This window comes from Augochlora pura, chromosome 4 (assembly GCF_028453695.1).
Source record: "Augochlora pura isolate Apur16 chromosome 4, APUR_v2.2.1, whole genome shotgun sequence".
Classification (NCBI taxonomy): domain Eukaryota; kingdom Metazoa; phylum Arthropoda; class Insecta; order Hymenoptera; family Halictidae; genus Augochlora; species Augochlora pura.
Genome location: NC_135775.1, coordinates 24759578 through 24785977, shown reverse-complemented (window position 1 = coordinate 24785977; position 26400 = coordinate 24759578). Strand labels below are relative to the sequence as shown.

The 26400-nt window shown below is 46.0% G+C and overlaps 1 protein-coding gene across 1 annotated transcript in view; it reads right to left on the bottom strand.

Moving 5' to 3' along the window:
- Positions 1-26400, bottom strand: part of Rho-5 (rhomboid-5) — a 342352-nt gene that overhangs the window by 156234 nt on the left and 159718 nt on the right. Inside the window, exon 3 of the mRNA XM_078178102.1 lies at positions 15239-18145. Coding sequence (XP_078034228.1) covers positions 15239-18114 — 2876 coding nt within the window. The 5' untranslated portion in view covers positions 18115-18145. The remainder of the gene's footprint in view (positions 1-15238; positions 18146-26400) is intronic.

Sequence of the window (26400 nt, the reverse complement as noted above, 5' to 3'; positions counted from 1 at the left end):
AGAGTACAATTTTAATTAACGTGTAATTTTATTTGATTAACGTTTGTATGAATTATACGAAGAATGCGTGTGCTGTGTTTCATGAATGCGTTAAGCATGTTTAAAATAATGTGGCGGATGTTTTATTTATGGGAAAAGATGTGTTTATCAAGTAATGGAACAGGTGGATGTATAAAGTAATGGAGAAGATATATTTCTATAATATTAAAAGATCTATACATACATGAAATAATGAAAAAGAATTCTCAAACTTTATTACATTCACCACATAAAAATCATAAAACATTTTTATCGAGCCCCCACCTCTGTTACCCAACGCAAACAATTTTCGTAACAAATCGTCCATATTACAGCAACAATCTCCGAACAAGAGTACCGCGATAACGTTATTAAATTTTACATGGACGTAGCACAACAAGCGTCGATCGTGTAACAGAATAAAATGAAAAGAATCTGTGTACGCGATAAAAAGAATTGATGGCTTTTTAATCGACGACGAGCCTTGTTTAAAAAAAAAAGCGTGTTCGCCCGGCTAATGAGGCCCGATCGCGCCCCGCTTGTATCGTCTAGACAATGGTCTCTTTGTCATCGCACATATAATCCCCCCCCCCCCCCCCCTCCTCGCCCAGTTTTGAAATTCATGAACTCGAGGAGCGCGTAAAGTGGACGCGTTATCAGGTTATTCGCGCGCGCGGGCGGAGGGAGAGGAACGGTGATCGATGAAAGCGTGTATAGTTCATCAACAACGATAATCCGGCCGTTCGATCGGCGTAATTTTTTCCCACCCCCGCCCTCTGCTCACCCTCCATGGGGGTCGTTAAGCTTACGGAGTTAAACCCGAAAGTATGTTAAACTCGGCGCCGGGGCAATTTCAATTTATTCCTGTCATGCTTTGCATCCTGCCGGCGAGGGGGAATTATTTAGTCCGAAGGATCAGTAACTAATTAAAAGTTTCGACCTCTTCGGGGTGGGCCGCGCGAGCTCAATCAACGGGAAACTGCCGTCGGATGACGCGGTCTCCTTTATCTAGACTTGGCCGCGGCATTCTCCCCCCCTCCCTCGTCGAGGCGGTGTGGTAGGATGGCGGTGGTGGTGGTGCGGGAGGGGCGTATTAGTATTCATTATACGACCCGAACGGCGGAGTCTAAACTGCGGCCGGGGACACCCGAATCCTTCGGAAACGTCCTGAATCGCTAAACAATCCCCCTCGCATTGTTACCCGATAAACCGCAATCCGAAGAATCGCAGACGCTCCGCGAAACGTCTCTGTTCCGGGAACACGGGAGGACCGTTTGGCTTTCCACCCGTCGCTAAACAAGGGAACCGGTGTCGACCGGAATTTTCGAATTTGCCGGGCAACCTGCTGGCTACTGATTCTTACGGTGGAAACCGATGTCCTGGAACTGTGGAGCTTCCAATTCGATTTATTTTTATTTTGTGGAATCGTTTGTCTTAGTTTTATTTCTCGTGGAAGTAATTGCGTGTCTGATTAGGGTCGATTGTTTCTACTTGGAATAAAAATTGTAGAGTGTCGACTTTTATATTTTTTGGGGTAGCTTTTGTATTTTATTTGACAGAGTAGACGTGTCTGACGAGGGTCGTCTGGTTCTACTTAGAATAAAAATTAACAGAAAGACTTTAAAAAATAATACAATAATATCGAATCTTCCGATATCTTCCATATCAGGGTGGAAACTATGAAACGGGCGTTTTCGTATAGCCTGTGCTCAGCTGCGACGCCCGTTTCATAGTTTCCAACCTAATACCATCCAACACATTTATGCTAATAAATGAAAAAATGACACAAAATTCTTCCACACTAAAGCAACATTAAAACCGCAAACTATTTTAATAATAATAACTACACAAATAACTTTCTCTTCCAAAAACCTTGATAAGCCTTTTCACAGACTAAAAACGAGCGATAACTCGTTCCAGGCCCATTTTCACGCGTTTGGCAGGCTGTAAAAAAGATTGTTCACCCCCTGGGGGAATATTTTCCGGCGGCAAGTAGCAGAAAGTAGGCCAAGGTCCCGGTTTATTACTCTCGAAAATCAGGGGTGCGATTCGGCCGAGGACGAGAGGCGTTGTTTCATGGCGCGTTCGGGAGCTTCCGGCAAATTCCAAATTAATCCGAGGACGGTTGTACGAGGGGTCGTGATGGCGGCGGTTAGCGCAGGGCGCCTCGTGGCTGAAACGAGGCGGAAATCGTAAGGGGGCCAGCAGGGCCTGCCTGGCATTGTCTCCCCGGTACAACGATGTTCCACGTGCTGTTGGCAAGTTCGGTAATTATGTCGTGTCCGCGACTTCAACCGGCAGCCCCCTCGTCCGCGCACCTACCCTGTCCCCGTCGCTCTCAATTAAACCTTTTACGGCCGGCGCCCCCCTCAAGCGCTCGTCACCTGTCCCCGGGAACGGCGCGGTGTTTTCAAAACAGCGCGATTATGGCTGTTAAACGGAGCCCCGCCGCCTATTTCCGGGCCGTTATTAAAATCTTGTTACGCCGGTAATCGCCGCGGAATGGGGCTCGGATCCACCGAAATTGGACCGCGGCGACGCAGCTGCCGTTAATGACGAGACACGGTGATTGGTCGCCGTGGAATATTGCCGTTTCGCCGACGTTCGACCGTCTTACGTCCGGGCCGCGTTCTCGGAACCTTGGCGAAAATCCAATTTTTTTCAGCCATTTAACCTGCAGCCCTTTGCAGTCGATTTTCAAAACAGTTCCAAAATTCTCAAACCCGTCGCTATTCAAATAAAAGAGAAATACACGCGGTACAGTAATATAATTATCCATAGAATGTCTGCACAATGCCAGCGGTTTCCACTCAAGACCGAACAAAACGACAATATCGGATCACCGATTCTCCTCGAAACAGTACGCGACTCCGTGGCAAGTCCCGTTTTCCCAAATTCCGAGCAGCCAAAACACGAACCGTGGCGAAGAAGCGGTTTCGAGGGCGGAACCAGAAATTTGGTCGAGTCTCGGTACGGCGGTGAAGTCGATATCCACGGTGTCGGAGTTTGAGCCACGGCAGCGAGCCTTTTCTTCGGTCCGTGAACCTGCCGTGCGACTGGCTCTCCAAAGGAGCAATCGAGTTAATCGTTCCTCGAATTCCGACGTCCTAATTATGCGTTCTGGATGGCAATCCAGCCGGTGAGTTTAATTACTCCCCGATAATCGAGTAGATCCTTCGTAGCCCGTGCTTCTCAAAGGTGCTCGTGGAACAGATTGCAGTGACTTCAGGTGCTATATCCCCCCTCCCTTCCACCCCCTCTTCTACCGGCTCCGACATTGAGCCGGAAATCAGAGAATATAAATGAGAGACATCCACACCCCCCCGGCCTCGCGGAATTGCTTGTCCGCCGTCACGCGATCGATCCCGAAACGATCGAAATGTCCTTGTCGAACTGTGGCGAAATTGGCTGGATCATATTTGAATAATGCCGGCCATCCGGGAGACGAACGCGCCACGTTGTTCGTTTGCCCGCCGTTCCGCCCGTGTGGGTAGTTATACGCGAAATATTCATGGCGAGATGCGACGCTCGATTTTTATTTTATTCCGTTGCGGTTTTCTCGTTTTCGCGTGCTCGTTAACTGGTCGTCGGGTTTCGATTTCGGGCGGGGCTTGAAATAGAGGCGTCGTCGGGATTGTTGTCGATTTTCTGAGAAAATTTATTTTGTCATTCGGAGAGGAAGAAAGTTGTGGCAGTGTATTAAATTTGCTGAAAACTTGTCCAATAAAAGCAGAGTCGATTTAATTGTCGAAGAAGTATGATTTTATTTTTATTGTCAAAGCTTTTGTGTTATTCCACTTGTCTAGCAAAGACAGTGTCATTCCACTTGTCTGGCAAAGGCAGTCTTAATATACTTGTCTGACAATGGTAGTCTTAATATACTTGTCTGACAAGGATGGTCTTATTTTACTTGTCTGGCAAAGACAGTTTTAATCTCCTCATTTTTGCAATTTTTCTCTAAAATAAATATCTTCAATTTCCGAAACTATTCAGTTACATATTAGCCCCTTACAATCGTATTAAATTTACACATGCAGGAGTTATCCTACAACCGCAAAGGGTTAAAGGGTCGTCACCCTGCTTAAAATTAATTAGTCGAAAAAAGGTGCACCGTTTCTGTTAATAAAACAAGCTACACCATAAGTAAGCATTTCTCGAGGTCAAAGGTGGTGGGTCAGGTGATTTATGAAGAGGCACGGGCATCGATCAGGAAATTCATTACTACGAAAGAATGTTGATGGGGCGGCGTGCTGTAATTCAATAAATTCGTAATAGTGGACGTTTAATGCTAACATTTAATACTCCTTCAGATTGTAAAATACGTTATTACATTCTGGAGCTTAGGCGCGCGGGCATTAATCGTCCGACGTCGTAAATTCATGAGCTACCAAAATGGCGGGGGCGATATCATGAAACTCGTACAAGCATGAGGAATTTATTATCGAGTAATTTTTTTTCGGGAGAATGCGCCGCGGCGGACGCGCGACTAAATTTATGGCAAATTGTCAGTGCCGGGTTGCTTCATCCAAAACTACCCCGAGGACTATCGTAATCCTTTCTTCGATTATTATAATATTAATAGAAAAGATTATAATATACAGTATCACAAAATTTAAGATTGTCTGCGAAAGTTCGACAAACAAAGTCACTGATTCTTAACATTTTTCTTTTACAGTTATCGACGTTATAAAAATATTTCTTAGAGAGATTGTTAAGTACATTTATTTACTGACTAATATACTTTGATATAAATTATAGAAAATTTAAATAGATCCAGCCTTCGCATTGTTACAAAAAAAATATGCTAGTCGTGCTTAGAACTCGACGCGCGAAAATATCCTGAAAAAAAACCCGTGCGCGTTTTATCGGATCGATTAAATTTTCGGCGTCGAGTGCGCGAACAATGTTTATTACGCGCGCTTAATTTGCTCGATTAAACACGTGCCGGTGAAGCCGGCGTCGGGCGCAATTTCCAATCCATTAGAATCGAAAATTTTCATCAATTCAACGTTCAAACAGAATCTATTTGGCACGGCGAGCGCCGCCCGAACGTCGGGGGATGGAAGACCTGGCGCGAGCGCGCCCGCGCGAGGCTTCTCGTTAAATTCCGCGCTGCCGATTCCGCGCCTCCATTTTGCCCCGCAATTACGCAGACGGCGGAACTTAAATGCACAGCACTTTAGACGTTGATAAATTGTTCGCGCCTTGTAACGTTCACGGGGTTGTACGTACGCGACGCACAGAGACCACCCCTTCTCCTTCCCCCGTTCCCACGCTTACGTGTACGTAATTTTCAATTCGCTTGTTCCATCGAAAGTTTCGCGCGCCGCGCACACATCCTACCCTACCCGCCCCCCTCTTGTTCCGCCAAATTGCTAAACTTGCTTGCGCACACAATCGTTTTTATTTTTTCCGGGCAAGGCAAACCGGGACGCGCGATTCGCTCGCCGAAATGCGCCGCGATAGTAAATAAAACTGTAATTCCGGCTGCCCGAACGAAATTCGTTCGCGCCCGGCCAACTGAAACATTAATTGACCGCTCGATGATTCGGTCGTGTTCCTCCAATCGGTTTTAATTTCCCGTTCGGAACAACATTTGCCGACGAATCTATCAATTGACGCCGAACGCCGCGCGTTTCGCGGAAAAATTGGCGGGTTGACGGTAAAACGGTGCATAGATCACGGAGATATAATATTTGTAATTTGTTAAAATGACTCGCGAATCTAGTTTCTATAGATAATTTTGATTTTCCATACCTACGGTCTAGTAAAATTAGTTATTTACTCGCGAATATATGACTTGAATTTCAAGGCGGCAATTTCATAATTAAAATAACGATGACATAAAATGTTACGATATATAAAAGAATATTTAAGAAATAAAAATGAAGAAAATAATTTAGAAATTTTATTAATAAAAGACGGAAATTATGTATCACTTTTGGCGTTTCAAAATTTTTTCGATAGTCGCCTCTTTATGTCGCCAGGATTTTCTTTAATAACCGAATAACGGAGAAACATCGAAGCGCCGTTCTACGATAGCACGTGATCGATAGCGGGAACGCGTTCCGTCCAGCCCCGGTGATGACGGTTCATCTTTCATGCATGAGAATTCTCGTTTCGGCGCCGCGACGACAGGCGCCCAGTTTCGCAAGCGGGGCAGATGAAGTTCGGTCCTCCCGGGCAGTCGTGGAAGATCAACACGTGAAAGTTTAATCCGCGGGCAGCGATACGGCGACGGTAACCAGACGATTAGAGCGACGTAGCTATTTCCGAAATTAGCGAAGCTTCGGGATTACAGCTGCGTAATTGTTCCGGGCAACAATGCACGCCTCGGAGATGAAAGGCGTACTTATTGCGGAACTTCCAACACGCCTTTGTTCTTCCGAAACGAATCCCTAATAAGGCGGTGGTTACCCCGCTGCGAAATAGCATCCCGGTGTGCCGCGGCGCCGAAGATGCCGGCAGGAAAATAGGGGGAATGTTACGACCCCTAATTACGATTCCGCGATCACCATAATCGGACCTCCTGATTCTATCGGCCGAAGGAACACGGCGCTTCGAGCGACTGCCACTTTCAACCAGTTTTCAGCTGTGTATTCTGTTCTTATTTCTCTCGATTTATAGAAATAATATAATAGAAATAGTACTATAATATAATATGATATAGTATAACATAGTATAATATAGTATAGCATAGCATATTTATAACTAAACAATATCTAAAAATATTTCCAGAGCAGAAACTATCATAACATCTCTATCAATATCCATGCCTTAAGGTAGCAAAATTTAAAACTAATTTGCAGCTTGTATAGATTGTTTAAGCGACTTTTACTGAATGTGACAGACCATTGACAAACTTGCACTACTTGCATGACCACAGGCAATCCTATTTCAGGTGACCACAGATTAGGCTGTTCGATTGATTTCACCGTAGGCCATCTTACTCCATTTGTCTGACCACAGGCTATCCTGTTTCACTTGGTCACAAGTCAGGCTATTCCACTAATTTGACCAAAAGCTATCTTACACCACTTGTCCACCCGCAGGCCAATCTATTCCACTAGTTTCACCATTGACTGTTTCCTTCCACTTGTCTGACCAGAGGCCATCCGGTTCCACTTTGGCCATAGACAGGCTCGTTGTGATATGTCTGACCATCAGTGGAGCAATACTGTTTGGATGCGTGAGGATATATTGTATTTTTGATCTTGGTGTATTTGTGAGGATATTTGTTGGTTTTGAACGGATGGTATTGTTGTATTTGTCAGGAAATGGCAGCATTGTTCTACTTGACTAGCAAGGGTGGTCTTATTCTACTTGTCTAGCAAAGACATCTTGATCCACTTGTATAGCAAAGACAGTCTTGATCTACTTGTCTGTCAAAGGCAGTCTTATTTTACTTGTCTGTCAAAGGCAGTCTTATTTTACTTGTCTGACAAAGTCAATCTTACTCCACTAGGCTGACCACGAAAATCTTACACTACTTGAAGCACTGCACTATTCTACTTTTCTCACGCATATCAGTCTTTTCCCACTTGTCTGACCAGCTCAGTCCTATTCTACTCGACGTCACAGAATAATCTGCCTCTTCTCACCGAAGGAAACCTATTCTACATTACTTGTCTCATACACATCGTTTCCACTCTACTCTTCCGACTGATGCAATTTTCTACTTGTCATTCCAATATTCTGTCTTCACCGCCTGATAGAAACGTAATATTACAATCCAAGATAAAGGAGCAGCTGGTGAGGAATTGGACCATAACCGTCCCATTCCGAACGTAATTTCTCATATCTACGGATTACAGGAAACCCGAGGGACTCTCGGCGGCAGATACTTTCGGAATTACAATGCGGAGTATTCCCGGGACTTCGAATCTCCCTCGATTAACCGGATGATCAAGAAACCGTGAAATCCAGCGGGTTAAACGAGACGCCCGCGCGCGCGGCACGTTCCTGTTTACCGGCCGCGGCGTATTTGCAAATTTAAAATCCACGGGAGCGTGAGAACTCGTCGAAAGACGTCGGCGGAAGGGAAGAGAGAGAGAGTGAGAGAGAGATGGGACGCGGCCGGGCTTCATTCCGCGGTGAACAGTTCAGGACCGGGGGAAAACGCGAGCAGATGCTGAAGTAAACAAGAAATAACTCAGGGCAACGTCTCCAGAATAAGTTAACGTGTTTTTCGCGCGACCGTTGCGGCAAAGAAAGTCTCCGACGACCGCGCGGGTTCTCCCTCTCTCCTCTCCTCTCCGTTCTCCTGAAATAAAACTTCTTGCGCCGCGTGTAATTTCAGACCTCGAATGTCTCTCCCCTCCCCGTAAAATATACAACCCTTCGAATTTCCCTCGCAGACCGGGAAAAAGAAACGGAATCTCTTAATAACCTGCTACAAACTTTTTCGTCGGATAGAATGTACATCCGGAGTTTGTTGTCTAACGATATCGAATTCGAAGCTTGCCGCCGAGCCGGCTCTTCCCATTTATTTTCGAGCTGGTTCGGTTACGTGGTCGCGGACTCGACGAAACCCAAAGACGCCATAATTCCATGGTTCTATGACGACTTTATAGAAAATTCGAACGTTTATCTATTAAGGTTTGCCATAAATTTCTTCCTTTTTCGATGCGAGATTAATAGACGATATTCGTTGTTTAAGGTTGATTTATTGTGTTATACGTGAACTTAGCTTTTTCTATTTCTCGCGAAGCCTTATTACGCCCTTTTTCTGAAAAGAGTTGAGACTTGCGAAATATTCATCGAGCGGCATTTTTACTTCGCTCTCGGATTTCTCATATTTATCAGGAAGAGAATTTTTTTACCAAGAGAAACAAATAATAATCGTGCACAGCGCGGCACGGAAAAGACTTACGGGACACCCTAATATAATAGTCGAGGGGGCAGAGGACAGGAAATAGCCGGAGACAGTTGTCCCATTAATTAGCTATCCGTTAGCAGACGTTCGGTGTAAAAGCAGACACAACGTCAGCGGGTTTCCTCGGCTAAACAGAGAGACGAGGGACGCGGATAGAGGATGGTGTGGGCCGATGGGATGGCCAGTTCGCTGAAAACTGAGACACGGAAGGGCGGGCGATACCTTTCGCTTCGGAACCGGTAGAAGAGATTACGTCGGCAGGGACGTTCCGCTGAGTGTTCAGTTTGCTTTCGGATATCGGTTTGCGGGTTCGCAGTCCGGCCGAGTTCGTGCCGGTCAAGCCGACGACCGCGACGCGTCTTGTCACACCCTCCGATCGACGGTGAAAATAGAAAATGACTCGACCCGGTGGAAAGCCTCGGACCTGTGTTACACTCTTCTCGCCCGCTAATGGCGTCACTTTGCAACGCCCACTTAAAGGGAGCCCGGATTACAGTCGTTTCGAGGACTCGGAATCTTTACTTTTTCTCACGTTCCACCCTTGGCGAGGTTGTTTCGAGGCGCTCCGCGAACCGTTTCAAAAGGGTTTTTAACCCCTTTGAGGATACTAATAAGGCAATAACGAAAATGAAAGCTGCCTGCCGGTTCGAGCGCCCTCGAGGACTCGGTTCCTTCCGGACTGTTCACTGTAATTAGACCGGGGATTTCACGGATTTGCTGCGAGGACTGCGACGGTCGCAAGCCATGGTAATCGATCTTCGAAGATAATGAGACGTGAATTGGACGATTTGCCTGAATATAAAAACTATCTATTTTTCTATTTAATACTTTACTATTGCCTCAAATTTATTTAGGTGATTTAGAATTATTACTGTTTTTAATCAGAATAATTTGAAATTGCTTGCATTAAAAGTCGAAATAATTTCGAATTACTTCAATTGAAGCTCGGAATAATTTCAAATGATTTCAATTAAAATACGTAATAATTCAAAAATATATTAATAAAATATTGAAAGAATTTAAAATTATTTAAATCAGAAATTGAAGTACCTCGTAATTAAAAGATTGAAATGGCAGTGAAGCATTTAAATGAAAAATCGAGGTAGTTAAAAATACAGATGCGACGGAGGGAAATGTTTTCGAAAACGGGTAAACGGCAGGAAAAAGGTAGCAACGCGGGGACAATATTTGTAGGGAAAGGGAACCGAAGGAGAGGAGCAGCAGCGACGGAAAAAAAGAGTAGGAAAAATCAGCGCTGTTCGGGAAAAAAAGCGGACGAGCGAGAAGCTTTGGCCGGGTGGTAATGCATCATTGACTTTGAAACGGTGAAAAGGGACACCGCGCGCGCGAGGCTCGCGCTAGGTAGGGAATGCGCGGGCGCGCTCCCGCGTTCGCGGACCCGATGAAGATGAAAAAATAAAGTGGGCCACGATACTCCATTAACCTGATTACTGCGACGAAAGTAACGACCCTTTCTGTGCTTCGCGGCTTCCGCGCGACTGCTAAATGTGGACACGGCCTACATTCCAGTTCATTTTTAGATAACGCTTTAAACAGTGATCATCAACTGTGAAACAAAGCGCTATCAGGTGGGTTCGTTCGTCGGCATTCCGCTCGCCGTCGCCGTTGCCCGCCGGGGCAACTGATATACTAATCCCTGTGTCCTGAATTCGTTAATATAGGTCGGAATTTGCGTATCACCCGTATTGATAATAATAGCAGGGCGGCGGGTGCCGCGTACGCTCGCGCCGATGGAAATCCGGCTAATAAGCGATGCATTACGAACGAGCTACTTCCTTCTTTACGGTCGGACATTATTCCGCGCGCCCTATCGCGCTCCTCGCGAAACGGCGGAGTCACCCTTAAGAACGGTTCGCGAACGTCGCTGCGGCGATTGTTGTGTCGCGGCACTTCGCTGAAATTATTGCGGGTCCGAAGACGACGATTCTGAAAAGGGGATATCTCGCGTCGGTGGGAGATTGTCGATGTTTCGCGTGGTGTATATCCGTGAAGGGAGATTCGACGAGGGTTTGCGTGCTACTATTTTAAAGAGTAGAGTTTCTAGTTTCGACTGAATTTTGTTCCAAATTAATATCTCTACTATTTTTAATAATATTTCAAATAGAATGGCGAGTTGAATTTAAGGGTTATTCGATATAGCAAGAAAACTTGCCAAAATTTAACTCAGTACAAGTTCATAAAAAATAATTACAAAAATATCCATATATCCTTATTTAACAAAGTAGAACTTCCACTTTCTACCCAGTATTATTTCACTCCCATAATTTTTCGTAATAATTGACTAAAAAATTTACTAAACAGCGACGATCACCATTCAACCACAGTTCAAACTTCACAAAATTAAATATATCCTACCACCGTAAAAAATGATCATGCAACAATATACTCTCGCTTCCCTTTGCTCGTTATTTTTCGAAAAAAGCTTTCAACCCCGAACGGTACCGAGCGGAAAAAGCGAAGGATGGTTTTTCCCATTGAGGGTATCACGGATTCAAACATTGCCGCGGATTATGAAAATCTTTTTCCGCGATTCAAATTGTCCGGGATTCAGAGACTCGAGTGTCCACTTTAAGACGACACCGTGAAATTTTATCCACGCGCCTCTTTTTTTTGTTGACGTTTAATTCCGCTCTTTCGCGAAGAATCTTGGCAACGTCAAAGAAAAAACAGCGGTTTCGCTCTTTGAGACGGAAGTTTAACCAATTGCATTTTTTCAAAGACACTTTTCATTGACGTTAAACTGTAAATACAGTGACACTTGTTCCAGCTAAACATTAAATTAATATCGCTAGCGATTATTTTGCTGTTCCCTATTTCCATTTTGACGACGTCACGCGATCGTCATGTAACGATATACACGCGCGCGCGCGCGGAACCATTTCTACGAATTAATGTAGTACGCGACGGGTTTTAGAATGATAAACGCGATATTAACATAATTGAGCGGGCCGGCTTTAATAACGGGAACTATATTTGCATTAATACGATAGGAATTAGTATTTGCCACGATCTTCGCAATATTTCCCCATTACCGCCTGTCGAGGAACTGCGAAGCGTTACGGTTCGAAGCAATTAAAAATTATCGCACGTTCTACGAGCTTCTTCAATTCTATCAGTTTACTGCGAGAGCAATTTCGATATTTTTTATATATGTAAAAACTCTATTTCGAAGATCAGAATTATATTAACAAGTCGATATCATGTACGACACAGAAGCTTTCATTTATTCTTTTTAATTAAACATTCCACCTACATTTACCTTCACCTCTAATCAATTTAAAAATATCTCCCACCTCTCGAGCTCCAGTCTACTGAAATCAAAATGAGCATAAGGCAGCTTAGGCTGGTAATAAAACCTCACCGGGCTTCGTTCGATCATTCGAGGATTCTCTGCTTCGAAATTCATCGGAAAATGCGCGGTGAAAATGACGGTCGTGTGAAAATCGTTCGCCCCGAAGACCCGAAAAAATCGTTCGGTTCGATCGACCGCGTAAAATCAGAGAAGAAGGGTTGGGGGTAGAAAGAGAGAGGGAGAGGGGGTGGGGAGACCAAAAAACGAGAACGAAACACGGCGTTGAAGCCCGGCATCCGATTAATTTCGAAGCGTAGTCGTGTCGCATAAAATTATCCGATAAAAACCGCGCGCCGCCGCCTTTTCAATTTATCGAATTCGGTGTCCGCCGTGATCGCGGCGTGTCCCGATTAAATCCGGGCGAAAAAGGAAAACGAAAATGAAATTTCCATACGCGGGGCTGATAAATCACGGCTCGAAGTCGAATTCCGCGCGGTGATATTCCCGATACAGAGGCGCAGTGTCCAAAAGTTACGGAATTTCGCGGTCAGACATTTTTCGCGGCCGAACGGCACCGAGATTTTCTGTCGTTTGTCTTTCGCTCGATTATTTAGTCAGTCTTTCATTTATTTATTCGTGCATTTATTTATTCATTCATTTATTTATTTATTTGTTCATCTGTTTATTTATTTATTCGTTCCTTTATTTATTTAATCGCTCGCTTAATTATTTATTCATTCGTTCATTTATTTATTTATTTATTCGTTCACTCATTTATTTATTTATTTATTCATTCATTCATTCATTCATCCAGTCATACATTAATTAATTTATTCATTTATTAATCTATATATGTAAGTATGTATTAGAAAATCGCCATTAATATTAAAAAATAGAAACAGCAAATAGTATCAAATTTCGACAGCTGTTTTTCAGGTGCTAAATGGCATTTGTTAAAGGGCAGTCTGTTAAAGGACGCCCTCCGGCTATAAGTAACACTCATCCCGCAATTAAGTCGGCGGCGATTCAAATACGCGGGGCTCTATTATAAACGCGTGTGATTGCGAGGACACGTGCATTACCCGGATGCACGCGCTGCACTCCCCCCCCCCCCCCCCTTAATCCCGGACTACAACGGCTGAGCTCCTCCGCGCGTCCAGCTTCTTTAATCTGCATACCGACTTCCGCTCCTGCCGCAATTAATCTCTTTCTGCCCTAGAAATCCTTCCTCCTATTTACTTGCGCGCGGACCCCCGGCGGTGTCACGACTTTTTCAGTATTTTCGGCGTGTCCTGTCTTTTCCGTTCTCATTTTCTACCCGGCGGTCGAAACTCTTTGATATTGAACCGCGCCGACGTCATATAGCGATCCCGTAATAACGATTTCACGATCTTTTGTTGCGAGCACAAAGTAGAAATCTTCTGGTTCGATATTTCACTGTCTGAATCGGCGTTTATGGGCGCTTTAATTCAGATCTATATTATCTACATTTTTAGTATCCATATTTATATTCTTTAAATTTATATTATTCATATTTATGTTAGTTTAAAATTGTACGATTTATATCATATCTATATTTATATTATTTAATATTGCATCGTCTATACTGTGCATTTGAAACGAGGAATCTAGTACACAGGTCTGATTAAGCGTAGGCCTATACTACTGATCAGATTTTGTCCTGTTCTTAACTTCGCAGCTTTTTCTAGAATCTAAAAATTCTAATATTCTAAAATAACAAAATTGGCTTATTTTACAGAGTGAAACTTCTACTGTCGACTGAATTTTGTTTGGTATTAATATCTCTATTATTTTTAATAATATTTGAAATAAAGTGGTGAGTAGAATTTAAGGGTTATTTAAGCTTGTGAGTAAATTTGTCTATGTTTGAAGTGCTATAAGTTTGTAAAAAGAAATTGATGGAGGGTTTGCAAGGTCTCATTTTACAGAATAAAGCTTCTACTTTCGACTAAATTTTGTTCCAAATTAATATCTCTATTTTTATTAATAATAATTTAAATAGTAAGACGAGTATCATCTGCGACATAATCGCAGCGAAACATCCTAATCAAGACCAGACCACGTTACATTAATTCCGATCGAGCTCGCAGATTACGTGCATACGAAAAAAAAAATATTATAGTCACCGGCCTTTGTCGCAACGTTGCCCGAAAATTTTCATGCAGCGCGGCGGTACGACTTTAAAATCATTTAAATGGCGCACGTGATAGCCGCTGCTCCATATTCAACAGCATGGAAAAGCTTCTAAACAGCGAACACGGAACTCCTATTTATCACGGAGCTCATACTTCTTCTGTCCGCCAACAGTCGCTTGACCATAATAACTTACCGTGAAAATATCACCCCAGGGGGGGAAAAGAAGACTCTGCTCCTTAAGCTCCGGGGTTTAAAAATCATTACGAATGTACAGGCCGTGTGAACCGAGCTGACGTCGCAGAAAAGCCGGAAAGAATCGTTCCGGAAGATGAGCAATGATTCTGATAACTCTTTCGTGGTGTCGCGACTATATTTTTTTGAGAGACGTGATCTACGATCTTGGGGCTTGCAGCGACGAGTGGATGAGATTGGAGTCAGTGAAAGGGTTCGTAGTAATTTTAAAAATTATGCTTGATTAATTCGAGAGGCAATTGACGAAAATAATTTTTATTTTTCATAGAGATATGCGATCTGTTTATTTAGTATAAAAAAGAGGGTTCTGTAAGACAGTGATTCTAATTAAAAAATTATTGTTATAAAATCTTGGTGAGGCATGGAAGATTCAATTCTTAAAAAGTTTATCTACAGTACTTTTTGACTTTTTGAAAAGAGGGAGCCGCAAATAACTAACTATGCTATATATTACCGTCATCGAAACGATCATCGACAATAAAAATCTCGCCCTATCAATTCGTCTCCACACCATCACCAATCTCCCCAAAGAAAGTCCCTCAAGAACAAAAGAAGAAGACCTCTCCCATCCACCAGATCTGCAACAATAATTACCAAGCCACAAGTGGAACAACACTACTCACCAAGAAGTCTGCGTAGGGATCGAGGGCAGCGCGCCGGGCGGCAGGGACCTCCTGATGGCCTGGCAGCAGGATCTTCCGCTTCCGGCTAGCTCGTTGCAGCACGACGGCGGATTGGTGCACACGTGTCGCGCGACGCCGCTCGCGGAGGTGGTCGGGAACTCGACCGCGGATGCTCGCACCTTCGGCCTGAGCAGAGGCGACATGGAGAAGCCGTCCCGCTGGTTGGAAGCGGAGCTGCTCGAGCTGCTGGACCCGGGACTACCGCCGAGGCGACCGGGGGACGCATAAGCGAAACCGCGAAGCCGGAAGTGTGACTGATGGTAAGGATAACCGGCTGGCGGCGGTAGCCGATAATGATGATGGAAGCCGAGGTCTCGCCTCATGTAGGGATCGCCCGGGTCGTTGGTGGGCACGTAGCGATCCGTCGGGGTGTGCGCGGACGGCGGCACGTACCTGTCGACGTATCTGTCGGGGTATAGTACCTCAGGCGGTGGCTGGGGCACGTATCGTTCGACAGGTGTGTGCGCGGTCGGCGGTACGTAGCTGGCGGTGGCGTTCGCCCCGGCGTAGGCTCGATCGGTGGCCGTGGAGGTTGCCGCGGAGGTGCCGCACGACGAGATCGGCGTTATGCGGCCGGTGTAGCGGTCCTTGGGCTTCGGTAGGGACAGGTACTTGTCCGCGGCCCTCGCAGGAGAGTATCGATCAGCGGCGGAATGAAAGCGATCAGGAGTGCCGGTAGACGTGACGAACCGGTCGCCGGCCACCGACCCGGCGAACCTGTCGTACCGGTCTTGGCTGAGCCTGTCGAACTGCTCGCTCGATGTCGCGCCACCGTACCGTTCGCTGGCGTAGCTCTGCACGGACTTGGACACCTGGAGGTATTTGTCGATGCCGGTCTTGGCCGCGGTCTGGTAGCCGCCGGACGAGGAGCCCGCCGCGGACGTCCCCGACCGGAGAACAGTAGCAGCAGCCTCCGGCGTCGGGGAGATCGACGCGAAACGGTCGTTCGTGCTCGACTGCGTGGCAGTGGTGTTCGTGTAGGACGAGTGGTATCTGGCGATCGTGTCCGTCGAGGAGGACGAGGAGGACGAGGTGGTCGAGAGCAGACGCTCCGTGGAGGAGCCGGAGACGGTGTACCGGGAGGCGGCGTCGGCCGCGTGTCTGGCGTCGTGTCCCGGCGACGAGCTGGCCAGGAAACGATCCGCGGACACGCAGAACCGATCGGTGGTGCGGGACTGGGCGCATCGTTGGACCGCGGCGTCGTTGAACCTGTCGGTGGCAGTGACGTATCTGGACTGGCCGCCGGTGCCGACCTCCTGGTAGCTGGAGTAACGGCCGAAGTCGGCCGAGGCCGGCGAGCCGCTTGGTCTGTTGTCCTGGTACTTCTGGCAGACCGTCTCGACGCCGCGGTCGGCGTACAGCCGTCTCTGCTCGCTGCCGCTGCTCGAGACCTGCAGGGACCTCTCCGTCGACGTGTATCGCTGATGCGAGGCCTCGGAGCTGGCCGCGTTCGCGAGGAACTTCTCGGCGGTGGACGATATCGTCGAGTAGCGGTCGTGATGGACGGCCGACGCGGCCTCCGGCCTGTGGTACCGGTCGTAGACCGGCGACTCGCCGATGTACCGGTCCGTCGACTTGCTCGCGAACCTCTCCGGCACCGGGGCGTGTATAGGCGACGCGGAGAGCAGCCGGTCCGCGGAGATTGCGCCGTATCTGGCGGCGGCGGACTCCTTGCCGGCTGTGTAGCCGGCGGCCCGGTCGCCTTGCAGGCTGACTTGAAGGGTTCCCAGCACCGGCGACGATCCGGACAGAAGGCGATCGCTGGCAGCAGCGTATCGTTGCTGGTCCTTGCACTCGTGCAGACCGGCTGATGACTGTTGATTGGCCAGTAATCGGTCCGCCGAGGAGAACCGCTCGGCGACTGGCATCGGGGAGGCTGGTGCTGTGCCCCCGCCATACTTGGCGCTTGGAGAACCTGGGGGCAGAATCCGATCAGCAGCAGGGTAGCCAGCCAGACTCTGGGTCGAGGCGTACTTCTCGCTTGGGCTGGGCGACAGTGGCGGTGGTGGAACGAAACGATCGTTCGCGGGCGCTGGCGACGGCGGCGAGGGGAACGTCTCCGACGAGAAAGGGCTGGTCGCGCAACCCGACACCAGGATGCTGCTGTTCGCGTACTCGTTGCCGCCGGACAGATGATGATCGCCGTCCCCGCCGCCGCCGCCGACGCTTTGCTGGTAGCGCTCGCTCGGGACCAGCGACAGCCTCTGCTCGCCGTGCAGGCCGCCGAGCTCGCCGAATCGCGGGAAACGATCCGACAGTACGCTCTGGGACAGCGTCTGCCCGGACGTGCCCGACCTGCTGCTCGACGCGTACTGATGGTGCAGCCCGGACTGGACGAACCTGTCCTGGCTCTGGTAGTGACCGAAACGCTCGCAGCTCGACTGCAACGACCGCCCGTCCCCGCACGGCTTCGGGAACTCGTCCAGCGACGGCTTATCCGTCGACTTGTCGTGACGGTCCAGTCCCGAGAGACGATCCCGGCCGCCATAGTCGTGGTCGCTTCCTTGGCCTTGAGCGTCCGTCTGGTAACGGTCCTGCCCGCTGGTCGAGACCGAGGTGCTCGATGACGACTGCTGTTGTTGTTGTTGCTGCTGTTGCTGCTGTGGCTGATGATGTTGCTGTTGCTGTTGCTGCTGCTGTTGTTGCTGCGGCTTGTAGCTGTCCGATGGGTTGGCGGCACCGATCTGGGACCCGACACTTCCAGACGCCACGGCGGTCGAGCCTGGAACCGGAGATGACGAGGACCCGTACTGAGAGATCGGGTGTTGGTGCAGTAGGAGACGTTCTCTTCGGCCATAGTCGTCGTCTGTCGGCATCCTGGTGGCCCGGGGCCCGCTGTCAGGACATCTAGGAACACATAAACGAATGGGTCAGTTGCATTGATCGAACAGAGCCGCGAAATATTAAAACTAATTTCGGCGCTATAAGTAGTAGAGGTCGGTGATTTGTCAGACATTAAGCGCAGACTCCGCGCGTGACTTTTTCATCGACATTATTTAATCGAGTAAAACAATAATCGGGTAATTTTAGTTCAATAAATTCCTCGATAAATTAACGGAGGATTATTTATTTGCGAATAATTTATTCGCGAGTGATTTATCTGCGATTATTCGGATATAATTTATCTACGAATGCTTCGCTGGCGAATAATTCATTCGCGAATGGTTTGTTCACGAACAATCTAGTCGCGAATATAATACTACTTTATTTGCGAATAAATATCATTTTTAAATCAGTCGCTTCGCTTTTGCGAGAAATTAGGTTGAATAAATAATTCTAATTTGTCGACTAAAAGTTCTTGAAAATGACAATATTTTATTCCTTTTTATCCCCGGATCAATTATTCTAAAATTTTTATTTTTATATATCCTCGACGATTAAGTAAGTAATTAACGTAATAAATAACTGAGAAAAAAAGTGATCGATTCACGGTCAAGTCCGTGACCGTAGAATGCCGGGAGCGTAGACATCGTTATCGGGTTTCGGGACCGGTTACAATTAGACGGTCGTTTGTTAGCGGTGACGTGACTTTCTATAATATTTTAGCAGTGAAATATAATAGGGGAATGCGACCGTGGGCAGGATACGAATTGCTTGTTACTTGACGTTAAAACGCGGCCCGTATAATCGATTGGAAATTAATTGGGGCCGCGCTAACCCGCGTTTCGGAACGGTCCGGCGTGTCCCGAACGAGTGACGCGTGCGGTCGTTCGTAACCACTGGCGAGGCTGCCGCGAATTACCGCGGAACACAACGATTTCATCGATCACTGCTTAAATCCTCCGAAGAGTATCCGGATGCCGCCCCGGCCACCTCCTCCACCCCCCGTGAAACTTTTACCGGAGGCTGGCCCCATGGTGGTCGACGCGAAATTAACGGGGCTGCCGCGCCGCTAATACCAACGGAAGCCTGCGTTAGTTTTTCTGTTGCGTTTTATATGGCCCACAAAAGTGCCGCGAATCTCAACTGATGGAAAATGTTCGAAGCGATAGAACAAATTTTGGCCGATAAATTATCGCTTTTTAAAACGAGAATATCAATCGGCTTTGTTAAAAATTTTGGATGGAAGAAATGTTCGAAGACCGTAGAAAATCTTTGTTGAAGAGTGGTCGACTTTGACTGACTATAACTCCGTGAAAAATTATCGTAGGGTCATGATTTTTATTTTAAATTAAACTTTGGAGTTTCTACTTTAAAATAGGATACTTAGATTTAAGTTTGATGCATCCTCATCGCTGTAATTAATTAAATATGAGACCATGTTTCGCATATCGAAAATTGCGTAGTTTAATGCCGGCGGTATATGACCAATCTGCCAGGGTCAATTCAAACTGTTATAACTTTGCGAGAAAAAATCGCAGCTGGGTTCCGTTTCTTTTAGATTAAAGGGGAAGGATTGCACTTTATTTTTGTATAAACGGCATTCCTAGAAAAAATTTTACAAGGTCTATGCATTTTGTCAAAGTTGGTTAAAGAATTGACAACATACCAAACATGGCCTCGCATTTAAATAATCACAACGATATGAGTGCATAAAACTTAAAAATCAGGGATACTATCTTAAAGTAGAGGTTTCAAGCTTCAATTTGCAATAAATATCATCATCCTACGATAATTTTTCACGGAATTATCATTAGTCAAAGTTGACCAATTTCTATAAGCGAACTCACCTACATTGAAAAATAATTGTCCCTAATTCCTAGCCCAATGCAACACTGAACCAGACAATATTATATCTAGCAACAAACATATTCGACGACCTATATTATTCAGCCTCTAAGTCTCGCAATAACGCTGAAATAGCGCTAATTCTTCGCTCTGGCCCCGCGCGCCATCGACGAACGAAAGAGCCGCGGCATTAATACCGCGATCGGCGCGTTAAATCGAGCGCGTCTAGATTAATATATTCGCGGCGGAATATTCTCAATAGAAATAACTTTCGCCGTGCATTTCGACTAATCCGTGCCCGCGAAGTTACAGCGAAATAGTCTCGTCCATAATTTCTCCAGGGGTATTACGGCTCCGCCGGCTATAGTCGGTAATTGTTGTTTGCGCGGATACCGTGTAACCGTCGGATTAATCGGAAACAATATTGCAAATTACACGTGACAATGCGATACTTATTACCCCCCTGGGCGCGGCCCGGGAACACGGTCCTCCGAAAAGTTGCCCGGTTTTGCCAGAAATATTGCAACGCACCCGCCGCGTTCGGCCGCGATTACCGTCGACTGCTACGAGATGAAACTCGCTGAAATTCCTCTGTTCGACCGGTAACTCGATACACGCCCCCTAATTAGGGGTTAATGGAATTAGGACACGCTGATAATCCGAAGTCTCGTCGCGACGCGTTCGAGGAGCCTCTTCGTAAAAAGCCGGGCGACTTCGCCGGCGAAATTAGGCTGCCCCGCGCGACCCGGCGAACGACTCTCTCTCTGTTCCCTCTGTAAACGGCCGGTGTAACTCCAGCGGCGGTAGCGGTGTAATTGCTCGTGTATTAAAAGCGTGCCTAGAACCGGCAATCGCGCCGCGCCGGAATCAACCGTGTAATTGATCAGACGTTGGAAGATGACGGCGCGGACGAAGTATCGACCACCGACGGGACCGTCCCTGTTATTAGCAAACGTGTCATTTCACCGTGAAACATGTATCAGCCGCGTTCTTCGCGTTTTCCACGCCTCCGAATTAGCCTTCAGTTTTATGGACAGGGATTACACCGATCGCTCAATTCGCTCCTCATTTTTCTACCGAGTTTTACGACAGCAGATGGGAGAAAACGGTGACTGCTATATTAAAGTAGATAATTAAACAAATTGTGTTTTATCGTGGTCTATTTGGTGCAGCGAAGTTAAATTTTGTAATATAAAAAATATTTTATTTGCGTTTTATATTGATAATAGGTCCTCGTCTGGCCATAGAGTGACTGTGGCTACTTGTCTGGGTAGATGGTAACCAGTTGTACTTGTCTGGCTAGACGCCAATATCACTTGTTTGAACAGACACTGAGTACTTCTACTTGTCTGACAGGCACGATGTAATTCTACTTGTCTGATCAAACACTGAACATTTCTGCTTGTCTGATGAAGCACTGATCAATTCTACTCGTATGATCATATCCTGATCAGTTCTACTCGTCTGATCATATCCTGATCAGTTCTACTCGTCTGATCATATCCTGATCAGTTCTACTCGTCCGATCACATCCTGATTAATTCTACTTGTCTGATCACATCTTGATCAATTCTACTCGTCTGATTACACACACCAATACCACTGGTCTGGTTATAATCAACCAATTCCACTTGCTGCCCGCATTTATATCCGCAAACAGAATACCGTAATGATTTCATTTTCAATTTGTCAGGTCATAATCCGACCAATTCGCCTAATCCGCTCGCAGACGAACCTGCTCCACTTTGAACCGATGGACGACAATGACCGGTTCTGGTAACAGAAAAAAGGCTTTTTGCGAGCCATTAACTAAACGGCCGAACGAGTTTCGCCGGCAATTCGTGGTGTGTCGAATCGATCGTAAAGGAGCGCGTTTCCAAGCGTTTATGCGAGTCGATACAAAAAAAAAAGAGAAGACGAAACAAAAGAGCGAGCCGATCGCCATAGCGGAGGAATAAAAACGTTCTCGTCGGTCGACTTATCGTCGACGATGCTTAGGACCACGGGGGCTCGCGATTTTTGTGGATCGTAGACGTCGCCGGATCGGGAGACCGTGCAAATAACATTTATTGGGGCCGGCAGCCGGTGCTGATACGGGAAAGAGAGACATTCGGGCGGTCTGCAATGCGTCTATCGGCGGCGAAGCGGAAAACTCGGAGGAAAGGTGGAAATGGCACGCGCGTTTTCCCGGTGTCGTAAAGATAAAGCGCAGCTGGCGTCCCGCAAAAGAGAGCCGGCTGCAGCACGCGTCCGTTCCCCTTTCCTTCCCGCCCTCGCATTTCACCCCGGGAAATCGCCGCGGCGGGCCGTCACGGAAATTTTTTAATTTTCCTCCTTCGGCGAAATGTCCCCGCGAGGAAAATTAAAAAGCTGCGGGTAGGACTTCGGTGCCGGCAAACGGATTATTGGATCGCGACCCGGCCCTGATACTCGTTTCGAATAAAATTGCGACAGCTGTAGACGTCGTCGGGATAGTGTTCGAACGATTTTCGAAACTTCAAGTGATATGGGTCGGTCATTAGTCAGACGACTGATAGATATTATATTTATATCACTAGATATATTTGCATATTATATTTTTATATCATAGAAATATGTATGCACAAATTACATTATTATTTTCTTAACCTAAATTTTCGAAACACTCTGCCCACAGGTATAGCGAAAAATATTTTTAATAGCGCCCCCGTTGCGGTGCGCTCTCAAAATTCGTGCTAACACGTGATATCGATCTCGTCGAAATTTCAATCACGGTGGACCGGTATTACTTCGGTAGGTCTGACAAGCTATTAAATAGAGATTGTAAAGCTGCACAGCGGTGTAAGTCAACCATTAGTCAGACACGACCGCACGTCGGACTCGATAACGGGTTTTTGGTCGGCGAAACCATAGGAGACGAGTTAATTGCCACATAATAAGTCAATCGACGGAGCGGCCAGGTAGAATCGGTCGACCTTTACCAAGTAGAATAAATTGGTCTCCGGCCAGACAAGTGGATGCAACCTCGGCTGTGATCAGATAAGTCCACGTAGCGGTTTGTGCCAAGACAAATAGATTAGTTTCTAGGCAGACACGCAGAATGCTCGAATTTATGGCCGACCAGATAGAACAAATTGATCTCGGCGGCTGGCTCGGTAGAATGGTCAAGTAGAATCGGTCCGAGATTAGATCTGCATCGATAGCCTTATAGAATCAACCTGCAAAGTGCACGTATAACAATTTATTTTTAATAATATTCTTCCTTGATTTTCATTTGTTTACACAATCAAATTCTCCAAGCAATTCATGCAAATTATCAGGATGAATTACATTTACAACAAAACCCGTACATATCGCGCCGCATTAAATTCAACAGTCGAATGACATTTCATAATTAGTTCTTGTAAATGAATCGCGATTAATTATTCCAGACGAATTTTACATTAAGTTATTCCGGCTATATAAATCCGTATTAAATTAAGAAATCGAATGACGTGCTCTAAATAATTCCACGATATTAATGAAGATTTATTATTTGCAATGCAATTTGACGTGTCCCGCGCCGCGTAGAGAAATGCGTATCAAATTCGAGAACTCGCTTCATTTGCTAAAATGTAAATTTCATTCGCCGGAGGATAAACATCGCGAAATTTGATCTACGATACGATTAATTTGATATGCAGAAACAGCGGCCGATTAACAAAAGGCCTGGACTGGGAAAGGGTTGACGTAACCTCTGTTGTACCTTTCGCCTCGTGATTTTATAACTAATGGCTCAGATACTGCATATATTCGATAAATAAATCGAATGTTTTCCAATGACTTTATAGAAAATTCGAATGTTTATATACTAGGTGTACCATAAATTTCTTCTTTTTTTTTATGCGAAATCAATAGATGATATTCGTTGTTTAAGCTTGATTTATTGTGTTATATGTAAATTGTTCTGCTTTATTATCTTCTTCCATCTCTCAGGATGCCTCGTTATGTCAATTTCTCCAATTTCAGTGTCAAGGCTTTTCATACCTCACGCGACATTCTAATACACTTCGCAGCAAGTGAAACAGGTCGACGTTCGGTCAGACGATACCTCGCCGATCGCGACGAATTAAAATCCGCTGACGCATCGTCGTCGCGCGTCACCAATAAATTGCCGCAGCGAGACTTGTTTATCGTCGCGCCGCCGTGTGAAAAAAGAGCGGCCCGGACGCTCGGCCTCGGTGAAATTAATTAAACGAGAAGGCGGCCCCCACTGGCAGGTAAACGAAGAATGTGGAAAGTTTCCAGGGAGCTGACCGAGTGCCGTGTTTCACCGTGCCTTCCAGTTTCTTTCTTCCTTCGAGGAACGAGCCGTAGGGACAGGGCGGCGGACGTCGCTGCAGGCAGTTTTTGCAATTAGCGCGTTCAGCATGCTGCCGCCGCCGCCGCTGCTGCTGCTAGCCCGGTTTTATCCGGCGCGGCGCATCGCGGCGCTTCGTTCTCAATCGCTTTCCAGTCTGATTCTTCCCCGCCCACACAGCCACCACCCTGCAGCCCCCCGCCCCTCTCTCCTCCCTCCGCTCCGGTATACCCGACGGAAACACTCATAGTCGGCCGTGTTCTGAAACCGAACATTATTGCCAGATGGTTCTCGCGGCTGGTTGCCACGCAGCAACGCGAGAGGATCGCGCGCGCGATCCTGCATACCCGAGCGATTTAACTCCGGCCATACGTTTCTTTCTCTTGCTCGGCCGGGGGCTGCAGCTGACGCGCGCCGACCCACCCATCGGCCCTCGCCGCAGTCGCTTCTTCTCGGAACCAAGCCGCCGTGCTCTGTTTCTTCTCCGTCGCGCGAACGCGAAACCTCATCTGTCTAGGATTTTTCGTTCTACGATTATTACGGACAAGTGGCCAGTTGTACACAGCTGGCAAAGGTCGGTCCAAGCTCTACGCCAATGCGTGACGCGTTGTCAAGCTTTTGGAAGAAGGGAGTTAGCTTTAGTGGTAGAATTTTAGTTTTTGGTTGTAAGAGGTCTTGGTTCGATTTTATGTCGAGTTCAGTTTGAGGTTGGTTTGTTTAATGCTGAACTTGATTATGGAATAATGTCTCGAATAGTATATCGAATAATATTTCGAGTAATATTCTAAATAATATGTCAAGTAGTATTTTGAGTAATATTTAGAATAATATTTATGATAATATCTAGAATAGTATCTCTAATAATATTTAGAACCATATTTAAAATAATACTTAAAATAATATCCATAACAACATTTATAATAGCATTTAGAAAATATATTTAGAATAAATTCTATAGACTATAATATACATAATATTTCATCTTGAAACATGTCTCATTAAAACAATCCTCTATAATAATATCAATAATATTTTAATTTAACTAGAACCTCGAACTCAGCGTTAGCAAACGTATGATCGCAACATAGTCGCGTGAACAGGCAATCTAGCACCGTAGAAGAATTTATTCTGTCGTGCAGAAGTCGCAGCTGGGGCTGATTCATTTTCCATGGGACCGTCTGACCAATGGACCGTATATTCTACCGACCGGTAGCGGACGTCTCATTTTCTATGTATGAGCAAATACGTTTCAGATACGTCCGGTCGGATAAGCGTCTGATTTCACTCGTCTGACCGCGTAACATCCCTATTCTACTTGTCTGTCCACTTGCTGATCTATACCCAGTTAGTACTCGTACGAAGCCTCGTCTCTCTCACTTGTCTAACCAGTTACGTACCGGTGTTCTGCACGTGTGATTATATATCGTCTACAGAGCCCTTGCCTGCGACCATATGCGCTCCTCGTTCCACTTACATCGCAGCTCGATTATTCTACTTGCATAACAACTGCGCGCACAGTGGCACTGTACACAGTATAATTGTCCCGATTCTCCTACGTCTAGCCTTGACAGTGAATTACGCCGCGAACAGGGCCAGAAATTTCGAGATCGGTCGAAAGCTGGACAAAACTGGTAACGATGTAAAATATTCATCCGGTGGTAAAAGTTTACGGTGTGCTGCGTTGTGATACCGTGTACTTGGAATAAGCTTCGAGAGCTTTATTCCGCGAATGGGATTTTTCTTCGTTTTATAAGCTCTTAAGAGATAGTTCCGTGAAGGATACCGCGATGGTAATTGACCCACTTCTGGTTTATATCTTTGAATCGACGAACCACCGTTCGCGTATAATATTGTTTCTAAAGGGTATGGTTTCAACACAGAAGAGATTTTACTGCAAAATTAAAGGTAGTTGTTCGATCGTTTTAATTCAGTTTTTTAAATATTTTAACGTTATTGGCGAGCAATGTTATATTACTTAATTTGTCAAGAGAAGAGACATAATTGACAATTAATAATTATATTGCTAAATTTGTCAAGAGAAGACGCGTTACTGGCAGTTGAAATTATATTACTGAATTCGTCAAGAGAAGAGACATTACTCTCAATTAATATTATA